This window comes from Galeopterus variegatus, unplaced genomic scaffold, assembly GCF_000696425.1.
Source record: "Galeopterus variegatus unplaced genomic scaffold, G_variegatus-3.0.2 Scaffold5845, whole genome shotgun sequence".
NCBI lineage: Eukaryota > Metazoa > Chordata > Mammalia > Dermoptera > Cynocephalidae > Galeopterus > Galeopterus variegatus.
In genome coordinates this window covers 80,391-104,573 of record NW_007731956.1, presented here as the reverse complement: position 1 = coordinate 104,573, position 24,183 = coordinate 80,391, and the positions used below count along the sequence as shown (strand labels likewise).

At 39.4% G+C, this 24,183-nt stretch overlaps 1 protein-coding gene across 1 annotated transcript in view; it reads right to left on the bottom strand.

Moving 5' to 3' along the window:
• The window catches only part of PRKDC (protein kinase, DNA-activated, catalytic polypeptide), a gene marked incomplete at its 3' end in the record, with an annotated part of 134,792 nt that overhangs the window by 36,373 nt on the left and 74,236 nt on the right, over positions 1–24,183 (bottom strand). Inside the window, 14 exon segments of the mRNA XM_008590104.1 lie at positions 1,149–1,260; positions 3,169–3,277; positions 3,823–4,047; positions 4,808–4,996; positions 5,836–5,974; positions 8,746–8,951; positions 11,624–11,803; positions 13,382–13,513; positions 15,432–15,544; positions 18,575–18,790; positions 19,664–19,853; positions 20,773–20,980; positions 21,998–22,096; positions 22,720–22,893. Of these exon segments, the coding sequence (XP_008588326.1) occupies positions 1,149–1,260; positions 3,169–3,277; positions 3,823–4,047; positions 4,808–4,996; positions 5,836–5,974; positions 8,746–8,951; positions 11,624–11,803; positions 13,382–13,513; positions 15,432–15,544; positions 18,575–18,790; positions 19,664–19,853; positions 20,773–20,980; positions 21,998–22,096; positions 22,720–22,893 (2,292 nt within the window).

Sequence of the window (24,183 nt, the reverse complement as noted above, 5' to 3'; positions counted from 1 at the left end):
GACCCAAACTGAGGAACATTTTCTCAAAAGCATCAATGTCATGAAAGACAAAGAGAGCTTGAGGAATTGTTCCAGATTAAAGGAGACTAAAAGGACACATCGACTATATGCAGTCCGTGAATTCCGGGCTGGATCCTGTACTACAGGGCGAGAAAATGCTACAAAGGACATTAATGGGACAATTGACAAAACTGAAATTGGGCTACAGATTAAAAATAAAAGCTCTGAAGTTGATAATTGTATTACGGTTATACAAGAGAACATTCCTTTTCTTTAAAATGTACACTGATATATAAAGAGGTGAAGGAATGTGATATGTACCACTTATGCTCAAATGGTTCAGAAAATAAATAATATGTATATATATAGGAAAGAGGGAAAGAATAAAAAAAGGCAATGTGGCAAAATGTTCAAAATGTTTTAAAAAACTGGTGGATCTGGCTAAAGGTACACAGGAGAGGACAACTTTTCTTGCAACATTTGCACAAGTAAGAATTCATCACAAAATAAAAAGTGAAAAAAAAAGACTAGTAGAAGAAATAACAAAAAAACATTACATTATACTTGGGGTTAGAGTCCCTAAATCCCACCTATTTCCTATAGATATTTGCACAAAATAATTAATTTCTCTCTGATTCTATTGCCTCATCCCTGAAATACATCGTGAGTATCTTGCTCTATGGACTCCACGGGGTTGTTTATAGTATGTGGAAAGATGATGAAATTGACCTCAGTTCTGGTAAAATGAAATACAACTGCATAATGGAGTTGGGAGGTACAAGGCAGGAGTTTCAAAATTCAAGTTGCCGTAGCAGAAGAATAAAAAATCACTATAACGTCATCTTCCTTGCTGTCATACCACTACCTAAAATTCAATTGTGAGAGAGCAGCAGACACACGGCTGCCCCTGCTGCCTCTCACCAGCAGAAGCATGTTCATGGCCACCACCCAGCACCCCCATAGCAAGGACCGGGCAGGGACAGAGGGAGCTCGCAGACAGGAGCAACGTAAGTGGGAAGTTGGCAAGATGAGAGAGACCTATGCTAGACTCAAACCTCACATTTTTCTAAATCATGGTTTGGGAGAAAAACCCATTTTGGCAATTTCAGAAAAGAATCCACATTTAACTCAAAAGAACGACATCTTACCGATTTGTGATGATGTCATCCCAGACATTCATTGGGTCCATTTTAGCATCTGGATATCTGTTTGTCCAGGTTTTTATAAGTCTCTTAAGGGGAACTTGAGATGATAAATTTCCTAAAAATAGTATTAGAGGGTGATGACATCCACAACTCAATGACAAGGCCAACTAACCAAGTGAGGCCATCACTAATAAATAAAAACTTGGCAGGCAGGTTAGCTCAGTTGGTTAGAATGTGGTGTTATAACACCAAGGTCAAGGGTTCAGATCCCCATACAGGCCAGCCACCCAAAAACAAAACAAAATGAAAAAAACCTTAATTCAAATTTCTCATCCAATTTTTTTTAAAAAAGGTTTGTTTTTTCTTTTACAAAAGGAACACAAATTTATCATACTAAATTTAATATATTCTGATATTCAAATTCAGTCACTTAAGGGTATAGAATAAAGATGGGGAAATAAACATACATTAAAAAAGGTATTGAAAATTAAAATGGTTTACATAGGGCTGCAACAAATTTTCTCAAGGACAAATCTAATCTTAATTGGAATAGGAGTACTTATAGTCTTTGTTTATGTTGTTAATGGGAACACTCACAACTTAACTTGGAATGCATCACTGTGCTTAATCATGAAACACTGCCCCAGCCCCTGGAGTGGGTGCAATGTTACATTTCTAATATCCAAAACCACCTGGCCTCAAGGGTTTCAGAAAAGGCATTCATTATAATCCTCATGAAACTGAAATTTCACATTGCTAATGTTTAAAGCTTTAGTTTTCTCTTTCTTTTGGTGGAAATCAGTGGTTAGGAACTTGAGCTAAGACCGGAAAGCCCTATGTTCAAAATTTGGATCTTTTATTAGCTAAGGCAAGTCATTTAATCTCTCTAAGCCCTTATAATCTGAAGAGAAAAAAAATCTATATCTCATAAGGTTGTTATAAAAACCAGGCAATATGGATAAAGATTAATATAGATCTTGGAAAGGACAAAGCACGTTATGAATGAGACATCACTAATAGTATGTCTTTCATCACTATTTTTAATTAGTTAAGACAAAAACTAAAATTCAGATTCATAACTAAGACACTTTACTTTGCAGAGATGTGCTCTTTCCCTTATACTCTTGGATGGCCTCCCACAGGCACCGGATAAGACCCACTCATTAGTGGCACAGACACCTTTACGGTCTGGGCACTGTTGCCAACAGCCTCCCTGCCCTCCCCTGAGGCCAGGTTCCTGGGCACCCAGCCACAGTGTGACCGCACTGCAGGGGCCACCGTAGCATGCCGTCAGGCAGGGCCACTCAGTCCTCCTTTTTCCACACTCCATTCAGGCCCCTCCTGCACCCCTCAGTCCAGGGCAGGCCCCGCCACCTGTGGTCCAAATGCACATGGGTCCTGCATAGTCACCCCACCACTCTGGAAGCTTCTTCAAGCTAGGCAATATGTTTCATTTTACTTTGCATCCCCAGTGCCTAGAACAGCGTCTGACCATTTAAAACATTTATTTCAATGATTTTTTTTCCTTTTTGTCTTTTTTTTTTTTTTTAACTGACCGGTAACGGGATTGCAACCCGTAGTGTCGTGCCCGTACCGGGGACCGGCAATGGGATCGCAACCCTTGGTGTTGTGCCCGCACCTCCTTTTTGTCTTTTTTTTTTTTTTTAACTGACCGGTAACGGGATTGCAACCCGCAGTGTCGTGCCCGTACCGGGGACCGGCAATGGGATCGCAACCCTTGGTGTTGTGCCCGCACCATGCTCAGCCAGTGAGCGGGAACCGGTCTCCACATGGGATCCGAACCCTCGGCGGGAGCACCGCCATGCTCCCAAGCGGCGCACTCTCCAGTGCGCCACCGGGTCGGCCCTCAATGATTTTTAAATATATATTTATATAACAAATTCAATGCAGTTTCCAATCCATACATTAAGAACCATGCACTTTTCACTAAGCAAAAATATCAGATGCTAAAATTCTTCCATAATTAGAAAATAAAAAAATAATGGCTTGTTCAAAAAATTACCTTGTTTGCTTATAAAGCCAATGAACTCCTGAATTTCTGTTAAAGCTTGCACAGACTGCAATTTAGTGAGTCTACTTCTGTGTAAGAGGACATCAATACTAGAATAATTCTAGAAAAAAGGCATTTAGCATTGTTATAAATCAATTTACTACTTTAAATCTTTAATGTAGTTCTCTAAACCATGAAATATAACTACCCCATAAATGCATCAGTTACCCAGTGTGTCTCAGATTGGTTAATAATTAGGTGACAGAAACAATTAACAAATGGTTTAAATTTCTAAAAAATAATTTAGGTTTTCAATCACATTTTGGTTCAATGAAATCAATAAAATTGATATAATCAGGCTCTCATAGGCTCTATTTGCCACCAGTTTTTTAAAATCACAACATCCTGTAACAGCAATCCTGCCAACTACAAAAGCTTTCTTCTTTGATAAACTTCCTTGAGAGAGTACAATTCAACTTCAACACAGTAAAAGAAAAATGAAAAAAAATGAATGTGTATATTTCTGTGATTAACATACACCAATGATAAACATTGTTAATGACTCTATACAAGACACTGACTTATAAAAAAAAATTTTTTTCATGAGTTTACTGACTTAAAACTACCATGAAAACAGTACACTTCTGGTAGATCTATCTGTATTACCTGCATAAAGATCTGAATGCCATTTTCAATGTAATATTTGGCTCTGTCAACATCATCTTGCAAGATGTAAAGAAGACTCAGCTCCTGGCTGTAGTGAAGCTCCACAAGAGCCTTCTGCAGCTCCTTGCTCACAGCCTCATCAATGAATGTCAGCAGGGACTGGTCGTCCTCTCCTTGCAGCAGCAACTTCAGCTTGCTGCGCATCATGTAAGGTAAATACACCTCCTAAGGAACATAAAAATCCACTTGTAACTTCAGAAAGACAATTTGAGTTTTGTTTAATTATTTTATTAATATCCTTTGGTATAATTTGATAAGTCAAGATTTAGAGAAAAAGTAGCAATGGCCGATATTTCTAAAATTGTGATTTTAGGTTTAAAACAAGTTCATCTAAAATAGCTCATTTTGTAACCACAAAATATATACATGTTCTATAGAAAATGGGAATTACTTTAAGCTAGAAGACAATTTGGATGTTACATACAAACTGAGGAATTCACAGTACAGCCAAGATAGCGGCAGTGTGGGAGAGAACAGGAGAGGGCCTCACCCTGGGAGTCTGGCATCTGTGGGTAGCCAGTGATCCAGTGCATCTTCTTGTCATATAAGAGACAACAGGAAATATTCTTCCACGTAGTCATACCAGGGATGTTAATGTTTATTTTTAAAATGCATCCCATTCAATTTGAAAGAGTTAGCTAAAAGTGATAAGAGATTGAACAGAACTATGGACTTTATGGGGGAGGCAGGTTATATAAATATCCTAATGCTTCACAACTACTACCTTGTTTTGTTTTTTGTTTTTTGGTTTTTTTAGCAGCTGGCTGGTACAGGGATCTGAATCCATGGCTGCACTCTAACCAAATGAGCTAACTGGCCAGCCCTACTACCTTGTTTTTGAAAAGTTTTAAACAATTTTATCAACTGGAAAACACCTGACCATCTAAAATATTTATTTCAGTGACCTAAAAATAATCTGACCTACCTGATAAAATGGCTCACTCCACATTTTATTTAGATCTGGAGGGTTCTCACTGTCTACACCGGCTGTAGAACAGTATTCGAGTGATTTCCACTCAGCGAGGTGCTTGTATCAGTCCAGAGACGCCAGCTCCCAGAGGTCCTTCTCGGCTTCTGTAGGCTCACCATCCACCCACTCTTATTTATTGAGAGCCTGGCAGAGAAAAGTTAGACCATTTTACAAAGATGGAAAGAATACAAATGAAAACATATAAAAAAGGAGATAGTGTAACATTCATACTAAGGACAATCATTTTCAGATTTATGGCAACGTCAGAGTAAAGGGAAGATATTTAGAGTGACACTGAATGGAAGAAAAAAACAGAAGGAACCTTACATAACAAATGAGTATAAAAACCCTATGGGAGGAAGCCATCTCTCCAAGAAACTTACCAAGTAAGACTAAAGACCTTTAACAACCCATAATTTGATTTAAAACAATACTGTGTTATTTACTACTTAACAAGTTCTTAAAATGAAAATGAGAATACAGGACTTTGCGCACAACTGCAAAGGATTTAAACCCTGGATTGCTTGTTCAAGGGTCTCATAGTCACAGGCTTTAACATCTGCACCTGGAGAGCCACTGGCAACTCAAAAGAGAAGTTACAAAACTAAACTTACAGCCATCATCCTGAAGTCGTCTTTAGTTCTTTACAAATTTTTACTTACTGAAAGAAAACACCTGACTCAAATAGAAAGTGCATAATAACAGCAGACATAGAAATAACACTGTACAGTTTTATAGTACTTGGTGACTTAGGCAGTGCTTTGTCTTTTATTCAATGATGTTTTCTTAAAAAGAGTAAGAGATATAACAATAATTATTACACATTTGGTTATTATGAAACCATTCTGCTATTAATCTTTGTGTAAAACCTAAGGAATAAAGCTGAAGCATTATCAAGTTTTAAATAATAATGCTAACAGTTTTTTCATGCAGAGAACAGAAGTGCTTAAGCAAATGACATATTTGCTAGAAACCAATTTTACCTCATCATACAGCTTAGCAGCTTCAGAATAATCACTTCTGGCTTCTGCTAATAATGCATTCTGAGTGACTTGCTTTGTTCCTATCGCACTGCTAAAAATACCTCGGAGGACATCATATTCTCCAATTGATCTGTAAAGTCTTTAAAAACCAAAAATGAAAACAAAAGGCCCAAATTAATGAACACCCCAATATTTTAAAAGTATTTATTCTAATGATATATTAGTTCAAGATGTGACACATTACATTAACTAAAGGAGATATATAAAATGTTATTTTTATTTTGCTAAATATACAAAATAAAAAATACTTTTTTTTTGTCTTTTTTTGTGACTGGTAACAGGATCGCAATCCTCAGTGTCGCGCCTGTACCACGACCGGCAACGGGATCGCAAGCCTCGGTGTCGCGCCCGCACCACCCGCACCGTGCTCAACCAGTGAGCTGACCGGTCTCTATATATGGGATCCGAACCCTCAGCAGGAGCGCCGCTGCGCTCCCAAGTGCCGCACTCTACTGAGTGCGCCACCGGGCCGGCCCTAAAAAATACTTTGATGTTACCCTTAATACCATCATACAGAAGGCAGAAATTATCCTAATGTGCATTAAAAGTGAAATCAGGAAATATAAAAGGTTCACAATGCATAAACCATTTTGTTAAATAAGCTTCTTATCTGTGGGTGACCTAGCCCTACAAAACCCAGACGCAAGTAAAAAATAATCCTGACCCCAGTGATGCCACATTTTAATCTATGTGTTATGGACCATCTCAATTCCACGGACACATAATTTCCTTGTAGCCTCAACATTTGCTAGAGCATTCATTCATCTCTTCACTGTAACAAAAGATTTGGCTTGACTCCATCAACCAAGCTTCCTCCTCTACGATATTCTCAACTAAGTGTTTATTAATTTTGTTCCCATCTCCTAGAATTTTCTTTTCCATCTTCAAGTCTACCCAAATTTCATCTCTTCCTAAACCACAGTCACCTGACCAGCCAGCCAGCCAAGGACTGCCCCCCTTGCTCGGTTCTCATGCCATGTGGTTCCCTTCCCTGGTGCTCATCTCTTGTGTTTACATAAAAAGGGGTAAAAATCTAATACACGTGGCTCTCTCATTGCCCTGATCACAGAGGTTGGAGGGCAGGTGGTGGAACAGCAGCTCACAGCGAGACTGCAGGAGATGAGAGTGCTGAGACCTCAGAAAGGAGATCAGCTTCCACATACCCTGCACTGGCCTGCAGGCCCCTGGTCAAAACAGTAACACTGACATATCAAAAAAAGGCTAAATTATGTTCACAATACCCTGTCTGCAAGAAATGCAAAAATATTACATAAAAAAGTATGAGGAAGTTTATTTCATAGCAACAGAAAAAAATGTTTGAAGTTTAGGCCCTCAAAAGTTATATGCTCCATTTACCCAGCAGCAGTACACATTACATAGAAGGTGGTACTGTTCACTTACACATCTGGAGCAAGGGGACAAAATGGTTCCTGGGTAAAATCAGCACTAGCCAAGAGGCAGAGGCGGTCTGAACTGTCCCAGCTTTTTATCTTGCCTCTCTTGGTACTTACCATCTCTTGCTTCATATCAGTTATGTATAAAAGTGCATTTGGGCCTCCTTATCCACGGCTTATGATGGTATTGCCTGTACTGAACATACACAAACTTTTTTCTTGTCATTAATTCCCTAAACTATACACTATAAAAACTATTTACGTAGCATTCACATTGTATTAGGTATTTTAAGTAATCTAGAAATGGTTTAAAGTATATGGACTTAAGTGCATAGGTTGTATGCAAATACTATGTCATTTTATATCAGGGACTTGAACATCTGTGGATTTTTGTATCTGAGCAGGTTGGAGGTGTCTGCAGTCCCAGTGAATACTGAGCGACAACTGTACACACATTTCCTATTGGATCATTATTTTTATGAGTCTGTGATCAATGTTTTATTCATTTTTGCATTCTCAGTCCCTCACACACTCTTAGTGCTCAATTAAGAAAGATAGGAATTAACTATAAAACAGCAGTAAGTGCAAGGATCCCCTGCCTTTACTTTTACTTTCCAGAATCTAAAGATCTAATCAGCACTACAAAACACAAGTTCAAATTAAATTCCAGCCTTAACCTAACATCCTTTGCAGAATTAGATACTGGCTTTCACATGACAAAGCAAAGGTGAGGGAAGAACGAGACAATGCCAAATGGATAACCACAGATGGAACTCATTTCCCAAATAAACAAAGTAACTATATTAAACTGTTCCTAAAGTTTTGAGTCCTGCTGAAAGTAATAAATCATCCTCTATTCAGTTCAGCAAAGCAGGAAAAAACAAAATATTAGGAACTATAGTTTTCAGGCCTACTTTATAAGAAACTAAACTTTATGAATAATACTGAGTCCAAAAGACTTTATATTGAAATAAATTAACAGGTTTAATTAATGCTCTCTTTCCTTGAGCAAGACATTCCTTGTCATGGCATCTAGTCTTTTTATTTTTTATTTTTTTTTTTCTTTTTATCTTTTTTTGTGACCGGCAACGGATCGCAACCCTCAGTGTCACGCCCGTACCAGACCGGGACTGGCAACGGGATCGCAACCCTCGGTGTTGCTCCTGCACCTCGCTCAGCCAGTGAGCGGCCGGTCTGTATGTGGGATCCGAACCCTCGGCGGGAGCGCTGCCGCGCTCCCAAGCGGTGCACTGTAGCAGTGCGCCACCGGGCCGGCCCCATGGCATCTAGTCTTAACTTATGGAATGGTACTCAGCCTGAAAGATTTTTTTAAAAATTTCACAGAAGTTCCTATCAATTTTACTGGTTCGTTTTCTGCCAAAACAAAGCCTCGTTTTTTCAGTACTACTTTGGTTAAATTCACTGTTCTCCCAAGAACACCTGATCATGAGCTTACTTAGCAAGTTCCATCCATCTGATGGTGTCAGGAGGGAGGTGGGTCTTCCCTCGTGCTCGCTTGGCAGATGGCTCTGCAGGTGCCAGGTGAAGCAGTGCCTCCTCCAGAAGGCGGATGCCCACAGGCTGCTGCAGGCTGGCCAGGCAGCCAGCACTCACTGCAGCAGGGTCGAGGCTCAGCAAGTCTTCATATTGGCAACTGATTTCCTGTGAAAACACAACACATGAAGCTGTTCAGCATGTGGTACTTGGGCCATATTTTCACAAGTGAATAATTGATTTCACTAAACATCAAAGCAAGTTTTAACATAAGTAGTGATATCACCAAAAGTTTCTCTGTGTTATTCTATTAACAAATTTTTCCTCAATATTCAATTTGCTCAAAGGAGGAAATGACATTTTATTTTTACACTTCCAATTCAAGGATTAATTTAAAGTAAGAAAAACATTAGGAAAATATAAAGATTCACACACACACATTTTATATGTACAAACAACAGCTGTGACTTCCAGGAATATTTAGCCTGACCTGACAAGAAAAGCAGTTCAAACATAAAGATTTCATATCCAATCACCAAAAAAATGTGTGTATTCATCTGCCTATTACTCTATGCAACCTCTTTTTTCCCAACTTTTTCCACCCAGGCTAACTTATTCAAGAATATTTGAATGGAGGGTTTCAGGAGTTATTATAATGACCTTTACTTTTTAACTCTCAATTTGACAGTCCTATATACATCAAAGTACTGAAAAGTGCCAAATTGATATACAGAAAAACAAGAATAGTATGACAGCGTTTTCACTAAGAAACACCAGCATGCGTGCATATGGGTTTGTATGTGTGCGTCTGTGCACATGCCTCGTAAAGACGGGCCCTCCACGTCTGCACCAGCCCCTTCCCATGCCCTTCGCAGCTGCCCCACACACTCCATCTACAGCAGGTTCTGCTCTAGGATTAATGAAGAATGTAACCTACCCCCAAAGCAACCAAACAAAACTGTGACCCTTAGAAGGAGCTAATGGTACAGAAAAGGAAATCCAAATAAAATTCTATTTCAATTAATAACACAGCAAAGGCTCGGTCTTAGTTGAGTTGTCAGATCTTGAGACAACACCACTCTAATTTGGAGGGAGACCCACCATAAGACACAGGATACCTTTAAATAAGCATATTTTAAATTTTCATCAAGTAACCTATATCATTCCATAAATATTTACCTTTTGGTTTCAGATGCTGTGGTAAACACAGTGTTGTCCCTAATTGCAAGTAGCTTAAGATTCATTTGTCCTATGTGTCCAACAGAAGTCTTATATGAATAAATGACTATGACTGGGATATCATTCCTTTATATGTGAATGTGTGCATAATTTAAGTGAGTTAAGTTTTTTTCAAAGAAGACTGACTATTCTGCTCAATCCTGTTTACAGTACCATTTTACTGTATAAACAATGATGTGCTGAGTAAAAGATAAACTTTCAGTGTAGTCATCCTCACAAGAATCTGTGTGAATACTGAACCAAGTGTACTTTGACGACAAGGAAAGAGCACAGATCACAGGCTCAGACATGATTGCCCAGGAGAAAGTCATCACAGCAAATGCTGCAAACAGCAGGCATGCTGTGCATTAGTGCTGCTCACTGCATGGCCAACGGCAGATGGCAAACTTTACAAGTTATTTATGTACTCAAGGATGGTTAATGACTCTTCAACAGCAAGGGAAAAAACTAGTTTTTTAATAGATAATGAATCAAACTAGGAATTAAGATTTTAAAAATCACTTCAGAATACAATGTAAAGAAAAACTTATTCTGAAATACTGGCTGACTCAATACAATTACTCAAATCTTTTTGCCTTTAGCGTGGCCAGGAGAAAAACAATGAAGGAATTCTACCTATAAATTATAAACCAATGAAAATAAAGCTAATATATAAAAAGAAACTATACTTACAGTTTTAAGCTACACCAAAAAGAATAAAACAGGAAAACTAAGTACTTCATTTCAGAGAATTATCAACCCAATTAGTTTGTAAGCCAATACTACTCATAAACAATACTAAAGAATATAATTTCATAATTACTTCAGGGAGGTTACGAGATACAAAAATACTAAAATGCGTCAAAAAGATTTGCCACTAGGGAATGTGTAGTAATCTATATTTTGAATGTCACAGAAAAAGTTTCTTACATGAAAAAAACATCTTGTGATAAGTATTTTTAAGCAGTACCTAAAGGACTCCTACATTAAACTCTTTGCTCAAATAGTACTGCCTCAGGGAGGACTTCTGTGACTACCGCAAATCAGTATCTGTGATACACAAAACACGGCCCTGATCAAGGTACACAGCCTGCTTCATTACTACCCTACACTACTATCATACTTCTCTATTACTCAAGTACTATGACATTTATGACTACCTTCTCTTCTGTTCTGTACTTGTCTGTGGATTGTCTGTCCCATCTAGAATGTTAACTCTACCACTCAGAACCAAGCCAGGTGTGTGCTCAGCCAACACCTCTTGAGGGCAGTCAGGAGGCAGGAAAAAATTTGATTACAATACTACGAAAGGAAAAACTAAACAAAATGCAGGTTTAATCAAAGGGGGGGGGGGGGTGGCTTATTACAAAATAAAACACTTTTATAATAAGTCTGATTCTAATTATTCTGTCATATATAAGAGTTTTGTTTGTTTTGTTTTGTTTTTCGGAAAAAAATAAATTACATCTACCCATTTGGGAAGAGGTAACTCAGTATATCCACTCTGTTAAACAACTTGTTATCTTAAGAGTTTCAACTTGGGAGACAAAGTGATGATATATAGTCATGAGAAGCCAAAGCAGACAATGCATATTTTATAAAGAGAGTGTGAAGACTTTTACCTGGATACAGGAGACAAAAGGTGGAAAGAAAGAGAAGGTGGTATTAAGAAAATAATTGAAGTCTTGGAGCAACTTTTGAGTGATGCTGTTTTTTTCAGACATCGTCTTAAATTTATCCATTTCTTTCAGAATTCCAGAAAACAAGCTGCTAAAGAGCTGTTTTGCAATTATTGGGTCTCTCTGGGGAAAAAAAATCAAAAGAGACAAATTAGGATCTGAAGTAAAAATGCAATAATTCATCAATATTATCAGAGCTGTATTGGAAAATATTAATTGTTGCAAACATATCTCAATTCTATTTAGAAAGTTTTAACAGGTGTTGACAAGGGGAGTGTGTTTGGAATTTAACCAAATATATTTGTTTAAAATATTTTATAAAAACATGGTCCGAAAGACAAATTCAAAAGCTGGCTTAATACATAAGCACACAGCTTATCTCCTGAGATGAGTTTCCTCTTTAAAATAGGGCTAACAGAACAGAGGGCTTTGGTGAACATTAGCCAACTTAATGCATGCCAAGTGTCTAATGCAGTGCTTGATAAGAGCTCGGAGGAAGATTAGATTTTTAGGTATTATGTCAATGTCAGCATCATGGTAAAGCTTAAAATAACTGATGAAACTAAGCAAAACACCAATTTTAATTTTCAAAGTTCCATCATCATGACCATTTAAACTATCAGCGGTTGCTGTGGGAATGTAAAAGAACATCATGATAACAAAGGACTGTCCTGTGGTGAGTTACAGGAATCTAGACAAGGGACCAAACACACACAGCATGCACAAACGAATGCAGGGAAGTGACAAACACGAGCAAGGCCTGCAGTCAGAGAACACCAGTGTCCTCCTGTCAGCACCTGGTCTGAATACTGCACCAATTACATAAGATGTCACCATGGGCGAGCTGGGTGAAGGATACACAGATGATAGGAAAATTCCTGTCGATCTACGATTACTTAGATTATATACAAAGGTTAAAAAAAACTTAAAAAAACAGTAAAGGGCTATGCAGATGAAATTTATTATTATAATCAATATTAATACTGGAAACAAGTGCAATAGAATATAAGGCATTATATTTCATTACCTAGCACAATGTTATACATATATATATGTATGTGTGTTTGTGTATATATATGTATGTATGTATATATATATATGTATTATGTATATATATATATATATAACAAGTCTTTTCGATTTTTAAAATTATTTCAACAAATTCAAGGAATCTCAATGAAGCCTTACATCCTGTTTTTGTCAAAGAACTCAGCTTGAAAACTTCATTAGCTCTCAACACTTTATTCTGCACCCTAATGGCTTAGAAAAATATTTCCAGTCCCCTGTTATTAAGTGAATTATGAGAAAAGGAAGAATACTGATCTCACTGATAAACTTTGTGTAAACAATAAGTGGCTGAGCACCTCAAAGTTTACAATAACTTTTTTTACACATTACTACATTCTTATTAAAATTATCATATAACAAAAATAGATTTCACTGTCTGATTTGATAGATGGAGACCCTGTGGCTCAGAGCATTACCTGACTTGACACAGACCTCCAGTTTTAGGGCCAAGTTCCAGGTAACTTAATTTAGTCTTACCATGTGAAAAGAAGTCATGCCAGAGCCAGGACTTGGAACAAGATCTTTAAACCAAGCCTACTGTCCAGGACAAATCAACACCTCACTTTGACTCAGACCCCTTGAACTGTAAACAGAGGCTTTATTCTGTCAAAAGAACACACAACAAGGATGTACTTGGGCCACGGCCTGCAAGGGGGCAATGAGGCTGCTGTGCTTAATCTGGATGTCAGGAAGGTCTCCGTGACGGTAACTTCTGTACAGGATGACCTGGGCGTCCTGCTTCATTTTTAACTCACTCTTGATCTCCTATATTCACCAGAACCCAAGAAGGAAGATTAGAATTCTTATCTAAGAAAATCAGTCATGCATGAGACATGACACCCTCAGGTCGCACCTTTAACGTAAAGGTGAAATGCAGATGACTGCCACTGACAGTGGATTAGTCACTGTGCTTTACCAATGGCAGACAATAGATCCAAAACAAAATCACTATGGCAGATGAGCAGTGAAAAGGCTATTTAAATGTGTATTGCTGAGTAATCTTGATATTCATAAGATCAGAAAATTTGATTCCAAACTTTTTAAAAATATAGATTGAAGGTTTCCTTTTTAATTCCTCTAAGAAGAAGTCTTGGCCACAAGATGGCCTTGGGTGTGATGGCCATGGGCGCCTGCTATCTTTTGGAGTGTCTGACCGCAGCTGTCCACTTGCCCTCTGGCGCCTATCGCAGGCACTCTCCAGAGGGGCACTCCACCACAGCTCCTAACACAGGTCTTCCAGACATGCTCATCACTTGGCACATTCTTACACTGCACATGTGTGATCTCAGCCCACCTGTCTTGTCTGCCCTACACACTGGACTGCAGCTCCATGAGGCTTACCTTCTGCTCACCTCTGCACAGCTAGCACCTAGCACAGTGCCTGGCATTGAGCACATGCTCCAGCAGTCTCTCCTCAACAAATAAATGGCCTTCTGATGTCTGATTACCTCTCTGCCATTCCTGGTCAGGTCAGCAGCTTCAAACCTGAACGCCATGTCAGAGGGATGAATGCAGGACCTCACCCAGCGGCCATCCTCCGTTTATCAATTATTATAGAGTCCTTCTTCCCATCAGGCCAAAATATCTCCCTGCAATTTGTACCCAACAATCCTGTTCGTCTCCTCCTTCTACTGACCAGAACACATTAGTTCCTTCAGACATGCCTCGTTACATTCCATGGTTAATCAGGAGCCCAGAACTCCTTCTCTAGGGAGCAAAGAGAACGCCTTCCAGCAGCACCGGCCAGCGACCTGAGCAGGGGAGGGTCTTGGACATGTCCTGATTTTGGACCCCAGTCTTCAAAAGAATGGTTATAGTTACGGAGACAAGAAGAAGATGGCCATCTTCTTCCCACAGAAGATACAGTGGAACCATTCAACCTCTTCCCACTTAGATTTGGAAGTTCTTAAATGGCTGAGGATTTAAACTGAATTAGAACCATGACACAGTTTTATGCACAATCTATCCTAACTTTCTTGAAAATTCTGCCATAGTAAGTGATTTACAAGCAATCTACTGACCAGAACACGTTAGTTCCTTCAGACATGCCTCGTTACATTCCACGGTTAATCAGGAGCCCAGAACTCCTTCTCTAGGGAGCAAAGACAACGCCTTCCAGCAGCACCGGCCAGTGACCTGAGCAGGGGAGGGTCTTGGACATGTCCTGATTTTGGACCCCAGTCTTCAAAAGAATGGTTATAGTTACGGAGACAAGAAGAAGATGGCCATCTTCTTCCCACAGAAGATACAGTGGAACCATTCAACCACTTCCCACTTAGATTTGGAAGTTCTTAAATGGCTGAGGATTTAAACTGAATTAGAACCATGACACGGTTTTTATTCACAATCTATCCTAACTTTCTTGAAAATTTTGTCATAGTTAGTGATTTACAAGCAAAACTGAAGCTATGGCTAACAAATTCTTTCATTAATTCCACATTTTTGTATATGTTTAACTACTAACTCATATTTGTGTCTTCACTCGTAGCTTCTGGTGGAGGCTCTAGCCTGTCTGGCCGGTATGTTCATGGTAACCCTCACTCACACAGTGCTGCCTCTGTGATTTTGTTTTGTAGACCAATATTGGAACCAAGATCTGACAGGAAGCTTATTTCCTTAGTACATTTCCTATGATATAAAGCAGATACTTCTAACCAATCAAATTCTTGAAAAAGATACAAACCTCCTCTCGTTTTTGTTCAGCAACACCTTTTCTGGTGTAAATCAAACTGAGTTTTTCTCAGTCCTTTAAGAATTGTCTGCGTAATCTCAGTATTTCTGCGCGACTGTCTGTGGCTAGAGACGTAAAGCAGGTTTGGTTACAGACGCCACACACACCTGGCCTCACCTCTCCCAGAATCCCCTTAAGTGAACATGAGGTCGTTTGTTTACCTCCACTTTTTAACCTTTACTTAGTATTTTCTTAAAGACACAAGCCTAAGAGGAACAACTGAGGCAACAGCTAACAATTCTGGAAGCTAGAAAACAGAAGTGCGCAACTACCTTGGCCAAACCCCAGCTCAGCAAGAGAGACCAGGGTCAGGACAATGGTCATGGGAAGGCGCAGAAGCGAGGCCGCGGGGGAGAGGCCACTCCAGGGAGGAAAGGAAGCAATGCTGCAGCAGGAAGCACAGCTCTGTGCTGCGGATGTGGGGCCCAGAGCAGGGACCCCAGTCTGGGCAGCAGGAAAGACTGCAAGCACCTGCAGTGCACCAAGGACTTCTGTGACTTGGCAGCTGCCTCCCCCATGATCCCCCAGAGTGCTAGCACAGCCCTGCAGTCTGTAGGCAAGAGGCTGGGAATTGTGCCTCTGGGTCATCAGGCAGCACAAAAGAGTAGATGCGTCTGGCTGGAGCGACCTCCCTTCGGTGATGACCCAGACAGCAAGCACTACCAATCTGCCTTTTCGGGAACACAAGCCCAAGCCCAAAAATCACCAGAGATTTTGAGGAAAGCTTCAAATATGAAAGGCAGAAACCAAAATAAATTACAGAGAAAGTGCAACTGTTAAAAACAGACTATGGAGGAAAAGACTTTCAAAAAATCATCATTCATCAGAAAGATAAGAATAGATATTGCAGCCGTGAATTAAGGACTGAAGAAACACTCAGAGAACAAAGAAACTCATGAAAATAAAAAATATGGTGTCATCACTTAAAGGCAAGGGTTGGAAGATAAGGTTGAAGAGATTTCCCAGTAAATAGAGGCGAAAGAAAAAAATAAGAAAATTAGGAGGATAACCCAGAGGTCTGATATCCAAACAGTAGGATTCCAAAAAGAGAAAGCTGAGGAACAAATCATCAACAAAATCACCCAGGATGGTATTCCAGAACTGGAAAATGAGTTAGCAGTGTGTACCCACATGATGCCCAGGCAAAACTCTAGCAGTGTGCGCCCACATGATGCTCAGGCAAGTGGATTAAAATAGATCTGCCCCAAAGGACACTTTTATGAAAATGCAGAAAACTGGTTTAAAAGAGAAGGCCCTAAGAGTATCCACAGAGAAAAGACCCAGGTTCTTAAAAAGGATCGACAGAGGTTAATGTGGGCCTCTTGCTCACATCTCTGCAGAGCAGGGATCCTGGGTGGCTCCCCCCACGGAAGTTGACAGCTGAACTGCCCACCGGGCACCAGGATCTCAAAACAAGCTTACCACTTGTGACCCCTCTTCTCAGCATCTGCTCAACCAAAAACAAGGAACCAACCAACCAAGGCAGAATAATCAGATCTGGGGGAGGTGAATGGACCCTCAAGATGAGGAGGGGTCTCTAGACAACAGCTGAGCAGAGACCCACGGCAAGCAGCCCAGAATGGGATAGGCCAGAGGCTTCAGGAGAGATTTCTTTAAGAACATGAAATATCTATAAGCTGGGACATTGTAAAAGACCACTGTATAACTCTGGGGAAATCTGATGACAAATATGTAGAAATATAAGCATATAAACCAAAGTAATTATTAATGCCCAGGAAAAAACATTCTTCAAGAAAAAAGAAATAATCACAGTATTACTCATGGTTCAATCACAAATAATATTAGGTAGTCAAAATAAGAAAAGCACCAAGTATCAACGAAAGTAAAACTATCACACAATTGAGCCAAAGGATGAGGGCACAGGCATGTGTGCATGTGTGTGACAGACTGGCAAGGCAGAAGAAGGGCCAATCCTCAGATGTCCTTCACGCGAAGCCAAGAGGTCATAACTAATACCAAAAGACAAAAAAGTTGCAATATAGAAATACTATGTGGAGATATGGAAGTAAATGCCAAAACTTAGCTAAAAGGGATTGTAAGTGGTTGCCTCTGGGATTCGGGAAATGTGTACGGAGGGTTGTTTCTTCTAACAAGCTTTCAAGAATTCCTTAAACTACAGGCATATATAACTCTGATATAAATAATTAAAGGAAACTAAAATACAGAATTAGGGCTGTCCTATGAGATCAGTTGGTTAGAGCGCAGCCTTGTAACACCAAGACCACAGGTTTGGATCCACATACCGGCCAGCCGCAAAAACAAAAAAAAGGTTGCAAAGTGATATTTTAACTAAACTACAATTTCAATCTTCAAACTGTATTTCCTTTTAATAATAAATAGTATCATAGTATGTATTAATACATCATATTTTTTTTTTTTTTTTTTGTCTTTTTTCCGTGTCCGGCAACGGATCGCAACCCTCAGTGTTGCCCCCGTACCGGACCGGGGACCGGCGACGGGATCGCAAGCCTCGGCATTGCTCCCGCGCCTCGCTCAGCCAGTGAGCGGGAGCCGGTCTGTACGTGGGATCCGAACCCTCGGACGGGAGCGCTGCCGCGCTTCCCAAGCGGGCGCACTATCCAGTGCGCCACCGGGCCGGCCCTAATACATCATATTTTATGAGCCTCCAAATGCTCTCATTTAGGCAAGAAAGTATATACACCCCAAAGATGACAGTATATGAAATATTTTAAATCTATAAAGGTACATGGGCAGATTCAAATATATTAAACGAATTACAATAGATAGCTATTAGCATTCATTTAACCTACTTAGTTCTATGACTGAATTTTTCCAAAATCATACACAAACTCTGAAAGAAAGTGGTTTCAAATTAGTTTTTTCACCTCTAATGTTCTGGAATGTCACTAAATGAATGGATTGAGTCCAATTTATTTAATAGTTTTTTTGGAACACGGATTGAGTCCAATTTATATAATAGTTTTTTTGGAACACCCAAAAACAATGCTTTCAGCATGTAAGTGCACAAAGCTTTAGTGGGCTTACTCACAGGATGTAAAGAAATGTGGTCGCAGGGCAGGTCATTTCAAGCATGTCTCAGCAGTCTTACTTACTTTTCACTTTGCTGTCCACCTCATCCCCTGGAAGGCCCAGCCTGTGTTTCCCAAAATCAGGTCCCACTGATGTCAAGGGTGCCCTCTGTGACTTTTCACTTCTTTTGTGGGCAAACAGCAGGGAGGAAGATAGGGAATCAGACAATGAGGAGACCGTATAGTCCACCAGGGGGTCGATACTGCTCCCAGTCAGCCAATTAAACGAGCTTCTTCCCTCTGCAACACAAATGGTCAGGGCAGTTGCATGCTCAGCACTGCATGCGGGGCAGTGAGGCCCGCCATGACACACCAGCAGCACCTAACATTGGTGTTACAAGATTTCCATTGTGGTTATTCAAATGAGCCCTACTTCCAGAACCAACAGAACATGAAAAAATTATATGAAAGAAAAATGTTGAAATGTTTATATAAAACGATTAAGGTATTTTACTCTACAATTTATAATATGCTGATCAAAGGAAACAGTGAAACTGTATGAGAAAGAACACTTTTAAAATTATAAACAAAAAAAATTATAAACACAGTAAATGAATTTGGTTTAGCTCTCCTTTGCTTTTGAGATAAGATATGTAAAATTTGATGCACTAAATGGATTTTTCTGGACAAAAACAAAAACATACAGGTACTAAAACTTTCCGTTTTTTCCAGTCAGAAATAATCCTTTTCTCCTTTCTGTAAAAAACTGTGGGTAGAATATATATATCATAAAATTTTACCTTTCAACTATTTTTAAGTGTATAGTTCAACGGCACTAAGTACATTCACACAGTTGTGCAACCATCACCACCATCCATCTCTAGAACTCTTTCATCTTGCAAAACTGAAACTTCATAACTATCAAACAGTATCTCCCTATTTCCTCTCCCCCAGGCCCTGTCAACCATCATTCTACTTTCAGTCTCTATGGATTTGACTATTCTAGCAACTTCCATCCTTTTCTCGTTTGACTGACCCATCTTTCTTGTGGTTCTTATCCCTTTTTGCTGTTACCGCTTAACTTCCCTTACAGATGGTGAATGTTCCTGTAATAGAAGCTCCTCCCACAGAGTGCCTTGTGCACAGCGGGAGAGCGTCAGAGTCGCTGGTTACCTGCAGTTTGTGTAGGCGTGAAATCGTACTGCTGTTGGGTGGCCCTTACTTGCCCAGCCACCGGCACTCGCGTTGAGAGGGACCCTCCCTGGGTCTGGGTGTGGAGAGCACTCTGGAAGGCCTGGGTCTCAACAAACATCGGAGTGAGAACAGTACTTTGGAAACGCCAGTCAGAATCAATGGTACATTCCTGGATGTTAAGAAAGTTTCAAATGAAATAATGTTCTTTCTTTAGCAACACTGAAATACTTCTATTTAAAATCCAATGGTACCATCAGCATATTTCTCTGTGGGAAACAGCTGAAAAAGAATCTTTTATAATTTAAAAGTTTCAACTAGGGCCGGCCCGGTGGCGCACTGGATAAGTGTGCGGCTTGGGAAGCGCGGCGGCACTCCCGCCCGAGGGTTCGGATCCCACATACAGACCGGTTCCCGCTCACTGGCTGAGCGAGGCGCGGGAGCAACGCCGAGGGTTGCAATCCCGTTGCCGGTCCCCGGTCCGGTACGGGGGCAACACTGAGGGTTGCGATCCGTTGCCGGACACGGAAAAAGACAAAAAGACAAAAAAAAAAAAAGTTTCAACTAAATAATTATTTGCCAACTAGAAAAACTAATTACTACCGGGGGAGAACACTAATTTTTTTTACTCCTTCACATTTTGTACTAAAAGGCTTTATCTCGTACTCAGAAATGGCACCACAACACAACCATGCCAAGTCAAGTGACTTGGCTCTGTTAAGTACTCTCACGCACTACAACAAGGCCAGAGTCAGGCCCCACCTCCAGAGGCCCTGTCAACCTACAGATTTACAGATTGTCAGGACTGTTAAGGCTGCCATGAGAAGGTGTGAACTCAGCAACTTCCAGTGGAGGGAGGAGTGAGGGGAGGAGGAGAAGGCATTTCTGGGACAGGAAATCTAAGTACAGGCTGAGAGGATGATAGTGAGCCTTCAGGACAGGTGGAGCACATGTGAGTGTTCTAGAAAGGAATGTGTGAGTATCCCAAGAATATAAGACTGCCAGTTTTAGTGCTATTAGAAAATCTTCATTAAGTAACAAACTGGGAAAGCTTATAATATTCATTATTATTTCAGAGACAAGCACTTCACCTGAAATTCGCATTCTGACAGAGGATGCTCGAACATGGGGTTTGGATAATCTGGGCTCATGCTGGTCAGTTCAAGCAGAAAATTTGTTGCTAAACTTAAAAAGTGCACTTCTATCTTAGGAGAATACAAGGAATTTAGTGCCAACAATCGGTCCAAGGTATTTGAAGGTAACCTAGTTTCATGGCTCCAGAAATTTCGAATAATTAATCTGAAAGGCAAAGAGGAAAAAAGCATATTGCTTAAATATAGGCAAAAAAGAAAGAACGTGCTACACATGACGTCATGCGAAGAAGGCACAGCTCTTCATCCATGTAAAACTTAGCAGAGAGGGAGGCTATGTTCAGAATTATATGAAGAGTATAATCTAAGTTATGAAAAATAACATGCATTATAGGAGAATATTCCAAAAATGTAGTATATTTAACAAGAGGTGAGAAAGTGGGTGATTTTATTCTCTCATCTCTGTTCCCTGGAAAGTGTTCAACGTTGAATACACAATATTAACTGTTTTGAAGCTGAAAAAACATTTTAAGAAATTACATATAATCCTTCACTGCCTTGCTAAAACAATTCACTCTCAAAAATTACTGCCATAAAACAGTCAAAACTTTGCTTAAAACCATATTAGGCTTTACAAATATATGAATGCTTGTGAAATTTTTAAAAGCTCAATGAATCTAAAATTGTAGCAGAATGGAAAAATCACATAAAAAGTTTGTGTCCCTCTTATATAATTAATACTTGATAAGACAGCCATCTGACTGACTCAGGCTGGGCATGTCAGAGGACCACAATCACCGTTTATACTTCCATCATGGTTTTCTCCTGTTTCTGAGGTTCCAAACACTCGACTCAATACATATAGCATAATCTCCACTCTCTCTGTTAAATGGGACACGGGACCAGTTTCACCACAGACTCTCTTTTCATTCGAAACACTTCAACTCACTGCACTAGAAGAGGGTGCTATGTCCACACTACTTTTTCAAAAGTTTTATTTTAAAGTAACTTGTTAAGATTTTAAAATCTTACTCTTCATAATGTGATCTAAAATACATTTTTACTGAATATTAAATGCAGGAGGCAGAGAAAATACTAATACTGCAAATACATTGCTAAAACTGCTGAAAAACACACTATGCTAGTCTAGGAAGCAATAGCCCTAAAATGCAGTAGCCCTAAAACTCAACTACCCTGGCCAAATTATTCCAGGAGGAGTACATACTGCAGCCCAAGGTTCTCATCGATCAGTCCTTGAATCAGCATATCTTTTGCCAACTTAAATATTTCCTGGGAGTCACCATCTGTTTGACTTTCTGAATCTCTGTTGGAGAAAATAACAAAATGACACAACATTAACACTTTCATCTTGCTCTCTTATTCAACCCCCAAACACTGTCTAGAATTAAAGTAAAAAACCAAACACTGTCTAGAATTAAAGAAAAAATGCTGCCTCTTCCCATGAGACTGTAACTCCCCAGTCACAGCAGAACCCCCTCATGGGTGTGTGTAGGCTGGGCACCCTCCCTGCATGCCTCGTGAGCCATCATGGCTGCTGGCATGGGGAGGGGTGGCCGGTGCAGGGTACCCACAGGACGTTTGGCACCCCTGCAGTGCCAAAAGTGGTGGTGTCATGGCACTCCTGATGGATGAGGAGTCCTGACAGAGGTCATCTCCTTAACCTTGCCAGATCTTAAAAGGATAACTATGAAAACAAGTTTTATAAGTAGGTCACTAATACACTTTGACCTCAACCAATCATTTCACTCTCTGAATACTTCTCACACCTATGAGAAATGAGTTAAAACAGGATACAATTCAATATACTAAAATAAAGTTGTTCTAACTATTAATCACATGGTAAACGATGTTTTATTATGTTCCAGATGGCTAAAGGCACCAAATAATCCCTAAAAAAGTAATACAAAATGTCAATGTATAGCTTACCTGTAATTATCATAAATCCACATGAGAATATTATACATTTGTTCCCTACACGCTGGAGAAGGGTGGGAAATGAATTCTACAACAGGGTTCAGAAGTTCTCGGAGTTCTACTGGTTTCAATTTTGCCATCGTCTTATAAATTATATCCAAACACACTTTTTGTCTTTCATCATCTCTATAATAAGAGAGATTTTAAAAATTACACAAATTTAACAATTTTTATTATTGTACTTTCAAAGTATGACAGGCAACTTTTTTTTTTGGTGGCTGGCTGGTTCAGGGATCTGAACCCATGACCTTGGTATTACAAGGTTGTGCTCTAACCAACAGAGCTAACCAGCCAGCCCAAACAGGCAACTTTTTCTTCTTTGTTTTGTTCTATATTCGAAATCTGTAATAATGAATAACACTACACTTATAAAAATTATTTTCCTAAAAATAATTATCATGGGCTAGGTTATTAAAAATAAACAAATTAATTAAAAGTGCTACCCTGGATTGGATCTTGGAATAGAAAAAGGATGTTGGGAAAAAATGGAGAAAAAAAAGTCTAGTTTAATTAACAGTAAAAAGTACTAGTGTTAATTTCTTAGTTTTGACAAAGTTAGCATGATTACGTTAAGAAGGGAAAACTGAGTGAAGAGTCTATGGGAATTCTGTGTGTCTTTTTACTTTTCTGTAAATATAAAATTATTTCAAAATAAAAAGTTTATCCTAAAAAAAAAACTGGTAATGGCAAACAAAATAAGTTAACAATATAAAAAGTTTCAGATTTAAAAAAATGATTTCAAGTGCTACTTCACATGGCACATGGTGAGGTTAAGTGTAGCCTGGCAAACACCTATTTCCTTGTTTCGTGTATCTTTTACTCCTTAAAGCTTAATGATGTACACACAGTAAGTGGATACTCAGAAACTATGTTAGATATTAAAACACAATGGCATGTATTCTTTGTTATTGGCACATTACACATTTATCAATAATTTATCACTCTTTAAAAATATGTACATAAATCAAGACTGGAAAAGATAGAGATAAATAAAATAATGTAAGTGATCAGCAGCTTTCTCTTTTAACATTTACTTTTATTCTACATTGCAATTTTGAAAATAAATGAACATTTTTAACCCCTAACGGAAGGCTCTTACCTGGCAAAATAGGTACAGAACTCAAAAACATGCATCTTAAATCTGTAGGGCCTGAGGCAATCCCATGGGTCATCCCCTTTGTCTATGGGTGAAATGCCCTTGCCTGAAGGGGTGTGGCCTCCCAGGGTGACAGTCTGAGAGGCAAGGGCAGGCCTACCTCAGCACACACTTCAGTCTTACACTGTCTTTACCTTTTCTTCTCAGATTCAAAGTACACAAATATGCATTTCATGAAAACCCACAAGTTTTCCATGAATTGAAGGAGATGTGTGAACAAATACACGCTTTATGAGCCAGTGGGATCCAAGAGCGTGGGG